Genomic DNA, 18,664 nt, shown 5'->3' with positions numbered 1-18,664 from the left:
AAAGTCTGGATATATTTCCTTTGAAAATTTGTTATTTGTTAAACTTTAGATTTGTGGCTCCTCTGTACCACGAAAATTGATATCAAATGAATATTAATGAATCCACAGTATTGACTTTGTATAAAAACATAGATTGCTATATTAACCTATTTAAAAGCATTTAAATGTATTAAAACTCTTCAGGTAGTCTTTCCTGTAGTGTAACTGATGGGAACTTACAATCTAGCAGAAGTATTGAGATGCGAGTACTTGGTAAACCAATAGTATCTATCTTTCCTCTGACAGCAGTAGTTAAACAAGGGGAGACAACTACTGTACAGTGTACTGTTACAAGTAATTCTACTGAAGTCAGAGATATGCAGTGGTATAAAGATGGATATATGTTTGATGGAAGTCAAGGTGAGATTTTAATTTCTAGTGTTTATGTTTTGATGGGTCCTTTTAAAATTCTATCATTTATTGGAATTTTCTAAAATTTATTTGCATCTTTCTGTGTGATGATTTTCTATCTTGTGCTACTCCTCAGAGGTGAGGTTTTCTCAGTTCAAGAGTTTTCAATGATATCACTATCCCAAAATCACTATCTTTATGAGGAAGGGAAGATAAACTAGTCTTTCAAACTGGAGCGAATTTTTCAGAATTTTACTATTCATTGTGGTTGTAGATGGGAAACAAATGAGCCACTGACTCTCTTCAGTTATTTTGAAATTGAAGATAAAATCTGTCTTTATTTTTGAATGTAGCAGAACATGATATAATACAGATACTCCAGTCCTTCATGCATTTTAAATCTTTTTTAAATGTTTTATAGAAAGGAATCATTTGCCAAATGAAATAAAAATAAAATACTGGTATGTGTTAAAAAAAATGAAAACAAAATTGATTTTGTTTACATTATTATTTATTATAAAACAGTAATCTGGTTTGAAATAACGGTGAATTATTTATTTTTTATTGAAGATGAAGTCATTGATACAGATCTACAAAGAACTAGTGAATTACTAACCATCATAAATATTCAAAAGAGTGTTCTGTATGGATGTGTTGGTACAAACGAGGCTGGAGAGGGACCAAAAGTTAGGTCTAATATTACAGTGTATGTAGAGGGAGGTAAGATGGACCAAAAGTTAGGTCTAATATAACAGTGTATGTAGAGGGAGGTAAGCTGGACCAAAAGTTAGGTCTAATATAACACTGTTTGTAGAGGGAGGTAAGAGGGACCAAAAGTTAGGTCTAATATAACACTGTATTTAGAGGGAGGTAAAAGGGACCAAAAGTTAGGTCTAATATAACAGTATATGTAGAGGGAGGTAAGAGGGACCAAAAGTTAGGTCTAATATAACACTGTTTGTAGAGGGAGGTAAGAGGGACCAAAAGTTAGGTCTAATATAACACTGTATGTAGAGGGAGGTAAGAGGGACCATAAGTTAGGTCTAATATAACACTGTATGTAGAGGGAGGTAAGAGGGACCAAAAGTTAGGTCTAATATAACACTGTATGTAGAGGGAGGTAAGAGGGACCATAAGTTAGGTCTAATATAACACTGTTTTTGAAGAGGGAGGTAAGAGGGACCAAAAGTTAGGTCTAATATAACAGTGTATGTAGAGGGAGGTAAGAGGGACCAAAAGCTAGGTCTAATATAACACTGTATGTAGAGGGAGGTAAGAGGGACCAAAAGTTAGGTCTAATATAACACTGTATGTAGAGGGAGGTAAGAGGGACCATAAGTTAGGTCTAATATAACACTGTTTTTGAAGAGGGAGGTAAGAGGGACCAAAAGTTAGGTCTAATATAACACTGTATGTAGAGGGAGGTAAGATGGACCAAAAGTTAGGTCTAATATAACACTGTATGTAGAGGGAGGTAAGAGGGACCAAAAGTTAGGTCTAATATAACACTGTATGTAGAGGGAGGTAAGAGGGACCAAAAGTTAGGTCTAATATAACACTGTTTTTGAAGAGGGAGGTAAGAGGGACCAAAAGTTAGGTCTAATATAACAGTGTATGTAGAGGGAGGTAAGAGGTACCAAAAGTTAGGTCTAATATAACAGTGTATGTAGAGGGAGGTAAGATGGACCAAAAGTTAGGTCTAATATAGCACTGTTTGTAGAGGGAGGTAAGATGGACCAAAAGTTAGGTCTAATATAACAGTGTATGTAGAGGGAGGTAAGCTGGACCAAAAGTTAGGTCTAATATAGCACTGTTTGTAGAGGGAGGTAAGAGGGACGAAAAGTTAGGTCTAATATAACACTGTTTGTAGCTGGAGGTAAGATGGACCAAAAGTTAGGTCTAATATAACAGTGTATGTAGAGGGAGGTAAGCTGGACCAAAAGTTAGGTCTAATATAGCACTGTTTGTAGAGGGAGGTAAGAGGGACGAAAAGTTAGGTCTAATATAACACTGTATGTAGCTGGAGGTAAGATGGACCAAAAGTTAGGTCTAATATAACAGTGTATGTAGAGGGAGGTAAGCTGGACCAAAAGTTAGGTCTAATATAACACTGTATGTAGCTGGAGGTAAGATGGACCAAAAGTTAGGTCTAATATAACAGTGTATGTAGAGGGAGGTAAGAGGTACCAAAAGTTAGGTCTAATATAACACTGTATGTAGCTGGAGGTAAGAGGGACCAAAAGTTAGGTCTAATATAACACTGTATGTAGCTGGAGGTAAGATGAACCAAAAGTAAGGTCTAATATAAGAGTGTATGTAAAGGGAGGTAAGATGGACCATAAGAAAGGTCTAATATAACAGTGTATGTAGAGGGAGGTAAGAGGGACCAAAAGTTAGGTTTTATATAACACTGTTTGTAGAGGGAGATAAGAGCGACCAAAAGATAGGTCTAATATAACAGTGTATGTAGAGGGGGGTAAGAGGGACGAAAAGTTAGGTCTAATAAACACTGTATGTAGAGGGAGGTAAGAGGGACCAAAAGTTAGGTTTTATATAACACTGTTTGTAGAGGGAGGTAAGAGCGACCAAAAGATAGGTCTAATATAACACTGTATTTAGAGGGAGGTAAGAGGGACCAACAGTTAGGTCTAATATAACACTGTTGGTAGAGGGAGGTAAGATGGACCATTTATTCCCCTTGAATGATAATTTTTACCATTTTAAGCTTACCAGGCCCAAAATGATGTTAGGAATGTTGAGCTCTACTATTTTTTCATCAAAACTGTGAGGCTATTTCTAAACAGTTATTGCCAATAAATGTCAAGTTTTACCATCTTTTCATTTTTATGCCCACCTACAATAGTAGAGGGGCATTATGTTTTCTGGTCTTTGCGTCCATTCGTTCGTTCGACTGTCCATATGTCTGTCCCGCTTCAGGTTAAAGTTTTTGGTCAAGGTAGTTTTTAATAAAGTTGAAGTCCAATCAACTTGAAGCTTAGTACACATGTTCCTCATGATATGATCTTTCTAATTTTAATGCCAAATTAGAGTTTTGACCCGATTTCACAGTCCACTAAACATAGTAAATGCTAATGGGAGTGGGGCATCCGTGTACTATGGACACATTCTTGTTGCCTTTCATCTTGAAAAATATTATAGATGGAGACAAACTTTAAATTGCAGAAATAATCAGCAAGACAAGATTTACATAAAATTCTCTTGGTCAAATTTAAAAGCAGACTTTTTGTGAAAAATGCACATAGATCTACCGGTATTTGAGCCACACAGGCTGTTTAGAGCTTTAAGATTTCTTTTTGAAAAATGCTGTAAAAACTTTATAGATTTTTGAATAAATTAATAATTTGATATTTTCTTTTCATTTAAGAAACTCTCGGAATTTGTCCTGTTAATGTTGATAGATTTGGAACAGTATGGGAAGAAACCATTGACGGTATTATTGTTACAAAGCCATGTACTGGAAATCAAACAGGTATAACACGTGTAATTACAAGAGAACAACACATGTTACATTATACAATTAAGGCCCACTGAGGAGTTGAATATCCAAAATGGTTAACCGGGTTAGGGTTATTCTACAAGGTATTTAGCCCTTACTTGGGTTGACCATTTTGTATATTCACCAACTCAATGGGCCATAAATGTTTTATTATATCGAACAAACATATTACTATTAAAAGTAAAATATTGCAACAAATTGTCAAAACACTTACGTTAGAAAATTATTTTGTGTCTATTGACATTTCGCATATACCCAAAAAAGGAAGACTCTTTCTGTAAAATATAGATGTTAAGTGACGTCATACTTTAAAGGATGTCAACTCTTGATCATTGAGTACGACAAGGGTTATTCACCGGGGAATAATAGGGTTGTTGATGGAGGCTTCAATTTGTTAGGGTTATTCATCGCTCCTGCCAATTTTTGGAAAAAACATTGAAATTAAACTATGACATGTTATCCCATATTAGCCAATCAAGTATTTACTATATAATGAAAGGTATAATAATCTCACTTGGCTCTGTGTTGAAGACTACTTTGACTTATAATGGTTTCCTTTTACAAAGTGTGACTTGGATTGAGAGGTTGTCTCATTGGTACTCATATCATATCTTCTTTAATCTATGATAGTGAATTTGCTAAAGAAATTCGTTAATTTTCTTCTTATTCTAAAATAAGACAAATTTAGTAATTTTAACAGAGTAAATTTATTTTCTAACAAAAAAAGTTGGTGTCCTTGTCTGGGGACCATATTTTGAGCAATATTAAATATGTGGACATGAATATAAGAATAGGTGGTGTGTATTATGATGATTATTTATATCACATGAATGTATGTAAATGAGACATCAACCTCTTGTAAAAAATAACCAGTAAAAGTCCTTAAAAATAAACTTGTCTTTTATTGGCATTTAAGTTGATACATGAAAAAAAAATATCATTCTAAAAATTTCACTACCAAAACAAATAAATTCTTTTATTACAGACAAAATAACAAGAATAAAAGTTTTGTAAATAAAGCTACAAAAGCTATGTTTAAAGATTTAAGAGAAGGTAGAGTAACCTATCTTTGGTTTAATGTTATTGGAATCTAATATCTAATTTTGTCTAATAATTATCAGGTGATGTGTCAAGGGTGTGCAATGATGGTGTATGGGGAGAACCTGATTACAGTACATGTGTTTTGACAGAATTAGTTTCCCTTGTTGAAGAGGTTAGAATTTTACAGAAATTGAATACTTGTTGGGAGTTATAATATTGCCATTTAATGAAAATTTCTACATATTTTTTAATGTTTTTGTCGAGCCTGCAACTTTTGTTGCAGAAAGCTCGACATAGGGATAGTGATCCGGCGGCGGCGGCGGCGGTGTTAGCTAACTTCTTAAAAGCTTTATATTTTAGAAGGTGGAAGACCTGGATGCTTCATACTTTGTATATAGATGCCTCATGTTACTAAGTTTCCGTCAGTCACATGTCCAATGTCCTTGACCTCATTTTCATGGTTCAGTGACCACTTGAAAAAAAAGTTCAGATTTTTTGTAATGTTGAATTCTCTCTTATTATAAGTAATAGGATAACTATATTTGATATGTGCGTACCTTGACAGGTCCTCATGTCTGTCAGAGAGTTTTCACTTGACCTTGACCTCATTTCATGGATCAGTGAACAAGGTTAAGTTTTGGTGGTCAAGTCCATATCTCAGATACTACAAGCAATAGGGCTAGTATATTCGGTGTATGGAAGGACTGTAAGGTGTACATGTCCAACTGGCAGGTGTCATCTGACCTTGACCTCATTTTCATGGTTCAATGGTTATAGTTAAATTTTTGTCTTTTGGTCTGTTTTTCTCATACTATATGCAATAGGTCTACTATATTTGTTGTATGGAATGATTGTAAGGTGTACCTATCTAGCGGGCAGATGTCATGTGACCTTGACCTCATTTTCATGGTTCAGTGGTCAAAGTTAAGTTTTTGAGTTTTGGTCTTTTTATCTAATACTATATGCCATAGGTCATCTATATTTGGTGTATGGAAATATTTTATGATCTTTATGTCAGTCGCGCAGGTTTTATTTGACCGTGACCTCATTTTCACGGTTCATTGCACAGTGTTAAGTTTTTGTGTTTTGGGCTATTTTTCTTAAACTATAAGTAATAGGTCAACTATATATGTTGTATAGAAGCATTGTTAGCTGTACATGTCTGCCTGGCATGGTTCATCTGACCTTGACCTCATTTTCAAGGTTCATTGGTCTTTAGTTATCTTGGACTTGGTTAATGTTAAGTTTATGTGACAGTTGTATTAAAACTTAGCTTTATACTTAGGACTATCAACATAATATCAATGATTAGTATAGAAGGCGAGACATTTCAGCGTGTGCACTCTTGTTGTTTATTATTTTTAAATGGAAAGATCTAACTTGAAAAAGCTAAAATGATCAGCAAGACAAGATGGTCTAATGATGATTTTCCCTACTTTTATATAGTTTGGGAAACATTGGTGTAAAAAGAAACAGTACAGGAAAAATGATCAACAAGACAAGATCTACAAATAGATAAAACATAGCTAAAATTGTAAATCAACTCCTTATAGAAGTTGTTGCCCAAAATATGACATTTTTCACCTTTTTAGCTCACCTGGCCCTAAGGGCCAAGTGAGCTTTTCTCATCACTTTGCGTCCGTCGTCGTCGTCTGTTAACTTTTACAAAAATCTTCTCCTCTGAAACTACTTGGCCAAATTGAACCAAACTTAGCCACAATCATCTTTGGGATATCTAGTTTAAAAAATGTTTGGCTTGACCTGGCCAACCAACCAAGATGGCCGCCATGGCTAAAAATAGAACATAGGGGTAAAATGCAGTTTTTGGCTTATAACTCAAAAACCAAAGCATTTAGAGCAAATCTGACTGGGGGAAAATTGTTTATCAGGTCAAGGTCTATCTGCCCTGATATTTTCAGATGAATCGGACAACCCGTTATTGGGTTGCTGCCCTTGAATTGGTAATTTTAGGAAAATTTTGCTGTTTTTGGTTATTATCTTGAATATTGTTATAGATAGAGATAAACTGTAAGCAACAATAATGTACAGCAAAGTAAGACCTAAAAATAAGTCAACATGACCAAAATGGTCAATTGACCCCCTAAGGAGTTATTGTCCTGTATAGTCAATTTTTAACAATTTTCATAAAATTTGTAAATTTTTACTAACATTTTCCACTGAAACTACTGGGCAAAGATCATTATAGATAGAAATAATTGTTAGCAGCAAGAATTTCAGTAAAGTAAGATGTACAAACACATCACCATCACCAAAACACAATTTTCTCATGAATCCATCTGCGTTCTTTGTTTAATATTCACATAGACCAGAGTGAGCGACACAGGCTCTTTAGAGCCTCTAGTTTTTTTTATTTTGTACAAAACTATAGTAGATAGAGAGAACTGTAATCAGTAAATATGGTTAACAAAACAAGATGAAAAAAAATAAAAATTTAGTGATGAAGTAAATTCAAGTCTTCATTGTTGATGAGTGGCCATTTTTAAGATGTGCATGAACCAGATGAGCAACACAGGCTGTATAAAACAGCTAGTTTTTGTTATTATTTATTTATTTAATCTTTTTTTTTTTGCTAATTAAAGTTAATAATTTGTGTCTGTGTGATTTGCTTTTTTCCCACAATATTTTTTTTAATGTTTACAACTTATTTATCAGTATATTATTTGGCTTTAATTGTCTCATAAGTTTTTCACTACATCTGTGTTTCTGTCTCATGTTTTTCTTTTTATAAACAGACTGACAGGTTGACTGAGGGTGCAGATAGAGAAGTTGTTGATGACATTTTAAAGAAGTTAACAAACCTGACCCAAAGAGACGTTCAATTGACATCTGGTGATTTAACTGCAGCATCAAATACCTTACTTGGTGTGTCCGATCATGCTAAAGAAAGGGTAGATACAGTGTCTTCTGATCAGTTAGAGGTTTGTTAATCTTATTTGAGGACTTTGTTGTAGCTATGAATTGCTAATCATGTTTTTAGCCTATTTTTGGAGCTATGAATTGCTAATCATGTTTTTAGCCCATTTTTGGAGCTATGAATTGTTAATCATGTTTTTAGCCCATTTTTGGACCTATGAATTGTTCATGTAATTTGTAGTACATTTTGTAGCTATTCACTGTTAATCTTGATTATTGGACTTTGTTGTAAATCTGAATTGTTAATCTTGTTTGTAGGGCTTTGTTGTAGCTCTGATTGGTCATCTGATTATAGGACTTTGTTGTATCTCTAAATTGTTAATCTAATTTGTAGGATTTTGTGGAAGCTGCTAATAATATCTTATATGATGAAAAGAAGGAAGATTGGAATCAATTAAGAACCAAACAGGTATATTTTTGAATATTGCTACAGGATCCTTTTAGTTATTTTCATAACAAACATTCACTCAGTGTCGTTTTATATTGATGATTACTTCTTCATGTGACTTTGACCTTTCACCTAATGGTTCAAGTATATGATTTTTTTAACATTGCTCAGATATAGGAAGATGTGGCATGAGTGCCAATGAGACAACTCTCCATCCAAGTAACAATATATAAAAGTAAACTATTATAGGTCAATTTATGGCTTTCAACACAGAGCATGGGCTCACACCAAACAACAACCTATAAAGGGCCCAAAGAGTTTATCCTTTAATATAGGCTTTTTATATTGGGCACATTGGTGCAGAATCTGGTGCAGATTAGTTGCATACCATGGTAGTTAACCCCAAATCTAACCTTCAAGGTCAAATTTCTATGCAAAGTCACAAACAATGTCTTGATAACTCCCATTATTGCATGACATCATAGTAGTGAAATTATCAGATTCATTTCACCTGCAAAGTAACACTTTTCATTTCACTAGGAAATTATGGTATTTCATTGCAACTGATGTAATAATATTTACTATTGTAATATGTTTATCCATTAATTGCAGACCTCTAATGTAACTACATTGCTAAAAGCTGTTCAAAATTATAATGATGCTTATTCACAAAGTCAAGATCAAGAGTTTATAACAATTATACAGAAGGAAAATATAGGTGAGATTTTTGTATGTGATTCCCTTCCTAATGATTATGTGCCCTTTTGTTGATTCAATACTAAACATATGCAAAATTTATAGGAAATCCACAGCCTTTCCAGTTGTACACCCATATTTTGCAATTGGGTGCTTGATAGATAGTGGTTTATTGCATGCAGTGCTAGTAATGATTTCCTAAAAACAAGTTTTTATATTTAGATATTGGTTAAACAAAGATAAAAATGGATCAATTCAAGTACACCTTCTAGGGTGCACTGGACTTTAGTAACTCAACATGAGTTGTTTTTTGGATGTAAAGGTTGTAAAGGACTTTTTGTAAACAATGAAAGTTAACACATCATGGACAAATAAGTGAGTAATCTATGTTTGAAATTTTATAAAGAAAATCTCTGTATTCAAATCTGTGCATTTCTACAAAAATTTTGCTTTTATTTGCCCAGAAATCACCATTTTCTGTTAAATGCAATAAAACAATAAATAATAATGTTATGCACGAATTTTCCCTTTGGTATATGTATAAAAAGGCTCATCTCTATCATTCATTTTCTTTGCTGTTTTGATACTATTGCAGTTTGAAAATTTGGTAATTCATATGTCTACTGAAGGGGTCAAAAACCTTAAAGCTTGTATACAAATATTTTATTGTTTTCCCTATCAATCTGTTGAAGGAAATTCTTTGTCAACTTAATTTTTTCTAAAGGTAAATGTTACACAGGGAGAAAACAAGCAATTTATCTATAATAAAAAAAAATAGGTCACTATCAGGCCTATGAACAACAAATAGTTTTGGAAACCTATTTTTGCCAAAAAGATATATAATTTAAACTGCTTTGTATGATTGTTAGATTAATTTAATGCTGACATTAATATTGTTGATACATATTACCCTATAAACCAGAATACATAAAGTAAGCTATAAAAAAGAAGATGTGGTATGATTGCCAATGAGACAACTCTGCACAAGAGACCAAAATGACACAGAAATTAACAGCTATAGATCACCGTACGGTCTTCAACAATGAGGAAAGCCCATACCACATAGTCAGTTATAAAAGGCCCCGAAACCCGAAATGAAAATGTAAAACAATTCAAACAAGAAAACTAAGGGCCTAATTTATGTAAAAAAAAAATGAACACATAAACGATAGGTTTTTATTGACAGTTTGAATATATATATATTTTAATATTACAGTTGTGGAGGTTGGGAAGGTACAGAATGAGGATATAACTTTTCCTGATAGAACACAATTACAGCCATCATGGATAACTAAAACAAAAACTACATGTAAATTACAACGGTCATCATTAATAGGTAAGTTAGATAAGCCATATTGGCTTACTGAGACTGTACAATTTATTTGAATTTATTGGTTGCCAGTGTTATTTGTTGGTTAAGAGTACTTTTATTGTTAACAATAATCCAACCATCAATTTTTGAAGTTATTAACCATCTTTATGATATACCATATGATGAATTGAGCTCATTGGCAGATCCAGGGGAAGGGGGAGGGGTCCAGGGGTTGGAACACCTCCTTTTTTTGTGCCGATCAATGCATTTGAATGGGGACATATAGTTGGAACCTCCCTTTGTCCTGGGTTGAGACCCCCCCCTTTTTAAAATGGCTGGATCCGCCCCTGTGAGCTGTATCATATTTGTCAGCAAAATATTTTAATTAAAATAAAATTGAGAATGGAAATGGGGAATTTGCTAAAGAGACAACAACCTGACCAAAGAACAGACAACAGCCAAAGGCAGGCAACCAAAGGGTCTTCAACGCAGCAAGAAAAAATCCTGCACCAAAAGATAGTCCTCTGCTTGCCCCTCAATAAAATTGTGTACTAATTCATTGAGAATGAACCTCACAGTAAACTACCTTAATGTAGAAATTCAACGAATGGCATGGCATGATGTCATTTACTTTTTAGGGAATGAACAATCATATTTTAAAAATAAGAAGATGTGGTATGGTTGCCAACGAGACATCTCTTCACAAGAGACAAAATCAGAAGTTAACATTTATAGGTCATCATACAGCCTTCAATAATGAGTAAAACTTATACCGCAAAGTCGGCCATTAAAGGTCCTGAAATGACAAAAATGTAAAACAATTCAAACGATAAAACTTACGGCCTGATTTATGTACCAAATAAATAACGAAAAACAAGTATGATACACAGCAACAAATGACAACCACTGAATTACAGGCTCCACCCTTAGTACAGGCACATACAGAATGTGGCAGGATTAAACTAGTTTAAGGTGTGCCAACCCTCCCCTAACCAGGGGCAGTCCGACAGGTGTAACAGTACAACACAAGATCAAACTATAAAAATCTGTTGAAAAAGGCTCAACTCATCGGATGGATACAAAATAAAAATACATCCAACATAAACATGTGGATGTAGCAGGGTACTTATACATCTCCACTACAAAAAGACACTATATACAGATCTGATAGTACTCCCAGTTACTGACAGCTAGTTCAAAGCCAATGACATCTATTGAAAAAATTCATGCATCTAAGAATAAAATAGTCTTGGTCCTGTAGATTAATCAATATCAAATCAGCAATTTGAATCTTTTAATACTATATTGGCAGACAGCTCCATAAATAAAAATTAATTCTACGGAATTTTTCAATTGAAATTTACATCTTATTTTTTTTAGGCAATCAACCATTTGGATTTGGAACCGCTTATTACAGAAACATATCAGATCTTTTCCCTACTTATTTGTTGAAAAACAGGTATGCACAACTACAACTTGTCAGCTCAATTCTAGGGTATACAATGTTATTTGGTGCATTTAGCTTTATCAGATATGATCACTTTGTGTCCACCTGCCAATTGTTAGACAATTTACTTTTTCAAAATTATCTCTGAAGCTACAATTTCCATTTGAATTCAATTTGAAAATTAAAAAATATGAATGGTCGTTTACAAATAGTAATCCTTTCATTTTGATCAGATGAAAAACACGACTACTGGATTCAATATTTGGATCTGCCCTGCCAAATTTTAATACATTGTAACACATATCTGTTTCTGTTCTCCAGAAAAACGCATAATGCTTTTGAAATAAAGCAGATGATTGGAATATCTTTTTGATTAAATGGCACATTATTCTCAATGAAACCACATTAAAATATAACATTTTTATCAACAAACTACTAGTCCTTAATACATGATCATCATTTGGTTCCAAATAGTTCAATATCCCTATAGTGCCTCAAATTTAGGTACTGAAATATAGTATGTAAAAAAAAGTCAATGTAAAGAAACAATGGACATGTTGTAATTTAAGCAAGTGGCTGACCTTTAACCATTAATGCTGATTTGAAGAGCAGAGGACCATAGAATAAAGTTAGAAAAAATATGGAGGTATAAAATGCTTTTATAATTTACTAAAACCTTCTAAAAAAGTGATTGTTCAGATAATTCAGTGACATATAGTTATCAAAAGTACCAGGATTATAATTTTATACGCCAGACGCGCGTTTCGTCTACATAAGACTCATCAGTGACGCTCAGATCCAAATAGTTAAAAAGCCAAACAAATTTGAAGAGCATTGAGGACCCAAAATTCCAAAAAGTTGTGCCAAATACGGCTAAGGTAATCTACTCCTGGGGTAAGAAAATCCTTAATTTTTTGAAAAATTCAAAGTTTTGTAAACAGAAAATTTATAAAAATGACCATATATAAATGGATAAATGACATATAAATGGATAAATTCTATGATTTCTTTCTTTCAGAGATGTACAGGACATTGAAGGTAGTCTAGAAGTGAATTCTGATGTGGTGGACTTTTCTATTTCTCCTCCTTTACCTTATATTAATCCACCTCTAGTTATACAATTTGAGTATTTAAATGTAAGTTAGTTGTATATATATAAATAGATAATCATTATATTATATGTAGTAGCTATTTCTTACTGTAGATGAATAGGAACAGCAGAGTGACACTGGTTTAGTCTGTCTTGTTCGTTGTGATTATTTTAACTCTTCAATAACATTGGCACTCATACTTTTTATCTATCAGTATTTCACTTGATTGTTTACTGTTAAGTCATAAAGACCATGCATATCCTTATGTAAGGTCATTCAGGACATTGAGTTTTCTACGACAGATAAAGTTCAACTGAATTATAATGTCAAACTCCAAATATTACCCAGAGTGTAACACAAATTTGAATTTATTTAATTGTGACCATCAGATATCTTTCTTTAAAATAATACCTGTGAAATGTAAAAAATATATTAAGGTAAAAAAGATATCAATAGACAAAGATGAGGTCAAAGAAGCGAATGTCTGTACATGTACAGTCAAATCTGATACATGTATAAAGGTCTCCACTATTAAGCAAAAACTTGTATTGGCAGGTCACACTCTTCTTGTTCCACTATAGTTATACCTATGATTTTAGAACTTCAACCCAAAAGTCACCTCACTTATACATCCTTGACTTTCATATATTCAGCATTGAGTGTTCCTGATGAAAGTAAATCCAAAAAAGCACTTCTAAAGCTTCAAATTTATAACATGATGTTTTCATTTTTGTAAGGGCAGTTTTCTGTCGTCCTAAGGATGGCCTTTAGTTTATATACAGCTTGACTATGATGTTTGGCATGTAACACATGTGGTTTTCGGCTGTTTTTCGCTCTTTGGTCGAGTTGTTGTTTCTTTAATCTTTGACACATTCCCCATTTCCATTCTTAACTTTATGCTATTTTACTTTCAGACTGGATTAACTAAACCTGTATGTGGATTCTGGGATTTTAATTTACAGTAAGTAAATATAGCTGATTTAATGGTAAAATGGAATACATGTAGTCAGTTACACTTTATCAGATCACAAATTTACGAACAGATCATCGCTTAATCTTATAAAGATATAAGAAGATGTAGTATGAGTGCCAATCAGACAACTCTTGCTCCAAGCCACAATTTGTAAAAGTAAACCATTATAGGTCAAAGTATGGTCTTCAACACAGAGTCTTAGCTCACACTGAACAGCAAGCCTTAAAGGGCCCCAAAAGTGACTAGTGTAAAACAGTTCAATGGGAAAACCAACAGTCTAATCAATATAAAAAACGAGAAATGAGAAACATTTATGAACCACATCAACAAATGACAACTAAAAGGATTTGATCCTTTAATAAACCTGTTGATAGATACAAATAACACTAACTGTGAAAGTATTTAGATGACCAGTTTTTTCTAATTAAATTTGTCAAGATCACCTTATTGATACTAAATGTGACCTTTATCTTTTTATGATACAGTAGTAGGTATATTATGTTTTCTTGTCTTAATGTGTCTTTTTGTCTCTCTATCCCATATCAGTCCATCTTCTTAGTTAAGGTAAATAACACTTTTTACAGGACATGTCTAGTGCTAATTTCAATGACAGGTAAGGTATAAGTGAAAATAATTTTATTTCATGCAAAACTACATTTTAGAGAAATGATGATTTTAAATTGAAAACCTAGTTTGTAAGAACACATAGTATACCTGAACATTAGGACCTCTAGTTGTGTCTACATCAATATGTGCTGTATACCTGAACATTAGGACCTCTAGTTGTGTCTACATCAATATGTGCTGTATACCTGAACATTAGGACCTCTAGTTGTGTCTACATCAATATGTGCTGTATACCTGAACATTAGGACCTCTAGTTGTTTTTACATCAATATGTGCTGTATCAGGCTGCTAGATTTCTCACTGGATTTTTTTTTCATTTGTAATTTCATGGCCTTTGATATCTGACTAAATGTTGTATTGGGATTTGCTGAATGTTGAAGGCGGCGGTACAGTGACCCATAGTTGTTAACTTCTATCATTTGGTCTCTGGTGTAAAACTATGTTCTTGCTATTTAATTAACATTGTTTGGATTTTTTGGTTTTTACCTTTAGGTAATCACACCAAGTTTTCTTTATTAATATATATATATATGTTTAAACAATCTCAGGTTAGTATGAAAATTATTTATTTATATCTTCTTTTTGCTTTTTTTAGAGCCTGGTCGACTGAAGGATCTAGATTGACTCAAGCCTCAGATGAACTAGCAATTTGTGAATATGATCACACCACAAATTTTGCCTTGTTGATGAGTCCAATAGGCACTAAGGTTTCTCATATATTTAACATTTATATCGTTTTTTTCTTTGCAAGACTATCATGACTATGGGGGGGGGGGGGGGGGGGGGGAACAAGAATTTTTATAGGGTTTTCAAAAATATCATTTTAAACTATATGTCTTTCATAAGTTCATAAGTGAATAGAAAAGTAGGTGTTAGCATGCAAATTTTCAAAAATACTTGAAAAATATTATTTTTAACTTTCATAAGGGAGATAATTCAGAAAAATTTAGTTTCTACAACTAACTATTTACAATCAGGTTTTTTACCTAGCTCCCTGAAATTTTGTTTGTAGCAGTGTACAAGATCATAAAACATTCTATAAGGGATCATGTTAAGTGATGTTTCAACATCCAATCAGACCTTGACCTTCAAAAGTTTCATATTTCTTACTAAAAACTGTGAAAAACATAATCAGGTAAACTGCATTATTTTTCTGAATATAATCCTGCAAAACTATGTTCTAAATATTTAATTTACATTTTTTTGACTTTATGCATTTACCTTATTGTAAACATTTCTCAACTTAGCTAGTTAGTTTTTTATTGTTTTATTCACATAATATATTGTGAGACTATGAGACATTTAAACAATATGGCAGTAAAACTTTGTGTCAATCCAAGTTTGAAGCCTGTCACTAGAACTATTTGAAATTGGGATACAAAGTCCTCTTAGCACAACCCATTATGGAATGTTTCCAGATCTTACATGCAGAGACAAACATAACTAACTATACAGATTGTTTCTACAATGGGTTATACTTTAAAGACTAAACAGCCTATTCAGTTTTACCTATATTATTTTTACATTTTTGGAATGAAGGGTGTCTCAACAACTGTATTTTGTCATTTTGCAATTTTGTCTTTTTGAGTGTTTTCTTTAAATGAAAATTACTGTTGAACTGCTTTAGATATAAACTAATCAATAAAAATTTAATCAGAACCATGTATTTTTTTATACAACAATCAGAAAAATATTTATTTTTCAGGTGACTGAACATAAAAAAGCATTGAGTTATATATCTGCCATTGGTTGTGGTATATCAATCCTGTTTTTAATTATTACTCTTGTAGTATACTTTAAAAATTGGAAGTAAGTTTTCTGGAAGTAAAGTTATTTGAAGAGATTGGGTTAATATCTCTTAATTTTTACAGTAATACATACCTTATATAGCTAGTAATAACAAAAGGCAATTGCTGAACAAGGAAATAACAGCAAACAGAGATTTAAATGTTTTTTGTTGTTAATTTGGGGTTTTACGAATGTTGGATGGGCATTCATATCCAACAGGTTCAATGCATTTGTTTTTTAACAGTTGAAAAATGCTATTTATATTTTATGTGTTGTTACTAATAATAAAATAAAAGTCAAGTTTGGTATCAACAATTTTCACTTTTGTTATTCAGGAGTTTATATATTTATATATTGTAAAATAACCTTTATCAATAAAAACCTGGAGACAATTTTCCATTAGAGACTCACTTACATAACTGTAAATCTAAAGGTCATTATATAACCTTCACCAATATTGAACATTTCTGATATTGTATAACATGGACTTAGACATTTTTTGAAAAAAAGATAGAGTAAATATCAATTGATAAGCTCTGCATCATTTTAATGGAAATGTTCTATTTTATTTCAGTCAGATCAGATCAGACAAGGCAAAAATCCAGGCCTACCTATGTATAGCATTGATACTTTCTTATTCCTTGTTCTTATGCTTGTGGGCACCATTATCAGACATAAGGGTATGTATAGCATTGATACTTTCTTATTCCTTGTTCCTATGTTTGTGGGCACCATTATCAGACATAAGGGTATGTATAGCATTGATACTTTCTTATTCTTTGTTCCTATGTTTTAGGGCACCATTATCAGACATAAGGGTATGTATAGCATTGATACTTTCTTATGCTTTGTTCCTATGTTTGTGGGCACCTTTATCAGACATAAGGGTATGTATAGCATTGATACTTTCTTATTCCTTGTTCTTATGCTTGTGGGCACCATTATCAGACATAAGGCTATGTATAGCATTGATACTTTCTTATTCTTTGTTCCTATGCTTGTGGGCACCATTATCAGACATAAGGGTATGTATAGCATTGATACTTTCTTATTCTTTGTTCCTATGCTTGTGGACACCATTATCAGTCATAAAGGTATGTATAGCATAGATACTTTCTTATTCTTTGTTCCTATGTTTGTGGGCACCTTTATCAGACATAAGGGTATGTATAGCATTGATACTTTCTTATTCCTTGTTCTTATGCTTGTGGGCACCATTATCAGACATAAGGCTATGTATAGCATTGATACTTTCTTATGCTTTGTTGCTATGCTTGTGGGCACCATTATCAGTCATAAGGGTATGTATAGCATTGCTACTTTCTTATTCTTTGTTGCTATGCTTGTGGGCACCATTATCAGACATAAGGGTATTTATAGCATTGATACTTCTTATGCTTTGTTGCTATGCTTGTGGGCACCATTATCAGTCATAAGGGTATGTATAGCATTGATACTTTCTTATTCTTTGTTCCTATGCTTGTGGGCACCATTATCAGACATAAGGGTATGTATAGCATTGATACTTTCTTATGCTTTGTTGCTATGCTTGTGGGCACCATTATCAGTCATAAGGGTATGCATAGCATTGATACTTTCTTATTCCGTGTTCTTATGCTTTTGGGCACCTTTACATTAAGGTAAATTACTTTCACTGATAGAATAGATGAAGAAAGAAATAGGTACATTTTTGTAAGATTGAAAGCAAAATATTGAACTGCAAAACAGCAAAAATATGCAAGGTCACTGTATATTTACAGCATTAAGGAGGCACTTTGTAATTTCTTGAGTAAAAATGTGTATCACAAACAATTGTTCATAGTACCACTTAATACAAAAGGTTATGAGCTTCTTTATTAATAAGATAGGATTTAGAAACCAATGAGTTGATAACCCAACAAATCAGACAATTAGAATAACCATATGATATAGTAAGCTTTGAAACATTACCCAGTTAATATTTATATGTTGCAAATAATATCAATAAATTCACCAAATAACAAAAGTTCACAATACCATGTTTTAGCTGCAGTGGGATTCCTATCTAGAAAGGTATTTAAGTTAAACCAGTGCTTTGAGCTGAATGGCTTTAGTTAGGCCGGCAAACATTTCTGCTCTATGTTGAAGGCCTCATGCATTGTGAGTTTAAGATTTAGAACAGCAATTAAAGCACTGTAACAGTTCCTTTTGCTCATGTAGTGATTTTAGTTCAAGAATAGATACACTATATATCCTTTCTTCTCTATATTTTGTACAGGCACTGTGTACAACCTTTGCAGTATTACTACACTATATTTTCCTGGTGGATTTCTCTTTGATGTTAGCCATGGCTATAGAAATTGGATTCCAAGTTCTTTATGTTTTACCAACAAAGTCTAGAGTCAAATGGTTGATCCCAATTTGTTGGAGTAAGTAGTATCTGAAATAAGAATTTGTTGTAAAATTCCTAGAGAATGAAGC

General features: G+C 32.9%; 2 protein-coding genes across 4 annotated transcripts in view; both read left to right on the top strand.

The window, feature by feature from the left end:
• The window catches only part of LOC139491009 (uncharacterized), a 335,932-nt gene that overhangs the window by 73,981 nt on the left and 243,287 nt on the right, over positions 1–18,664 (top strand). The window lies entirely within an intron of this gene.
• Positions 1–18,664, top strand: part of LOC139491008 (uncharacterized) — an 82,061-nt gene that overhangs the window by 49,617 nt on the left and 13,780 nt on the right. For 2 of the 3 annotated variants that reach the window (XM_071278248.1, XM_071278249.1), the window contains exons 24-38: positions 184–399; positions 961–1,110; positions 3,776–3,880; positions 5,029–5,120; positions 7,702–7,887; positions 8,217–8,291; positions 8,883–8,988; positions 10,183–10,302; positions 11,659–11,737; positions 12,744–12,861; positions 13,731–13,777; positions 15,012–15,123; positions 16,122–16,225; positions 16,779–16,884; positions 18,462–18,612. In XM_071278248.1, coding sequence (XP_071134349.1) covers positions 184–399; positions 961–1,110; positions 3,776–3,880; positions 5,029–5,120; positions 7,702–7,887; positions 8,217–8,291; positions 8,883–8,988; positions 10,183–10,302; positions 11,659–11,737; positions 12,744–12,861; positions 13,731–13,777; positions 15,012–15,123; positions 16,122–16,225; positions 16,779–16,884; positions 18,462–18,612 — 1,767 coding nt within the window. The remainder of the gene's footprint in view (positions 1–183; positions 400–960; positions 1,111–3,775; positions 3,881–5,028; positions 5,121–7,701; positions 7,888–8,216; positions 8,292–8,882; positions 8,989–10,182; positions 10,303–11,658; positions 11,738–12,743; positions 12,862–13,730; positions 13,778–15,011; positions 15,124–16,121; positions 16,226–16,778; positions 16,885–18,461; positions 18,613–18,664) is intronic. The other variant, XR_011656447.1, reaches the window with a different exon arrangement.

This window comes from Mytilus edulis, chromosome 10 (genome assembly GCF_963676685.1).
Source record: "Mytilus edulis chromosome 10, xbMytEdul2.2, whole genome shotgun sequence".
Classification (NCBI taxonomy): domain Eukaryota; kingdom Metazoa; phylum Mollusca; class Bivalvia; order Mytilida; family Mytilidae; genus Mytilus; species Mytilus edulis.
Note: the sequence above shows the minus strand (reverse complement) of the source record. Positions and strands in the feature narration are given on the sequence as shown.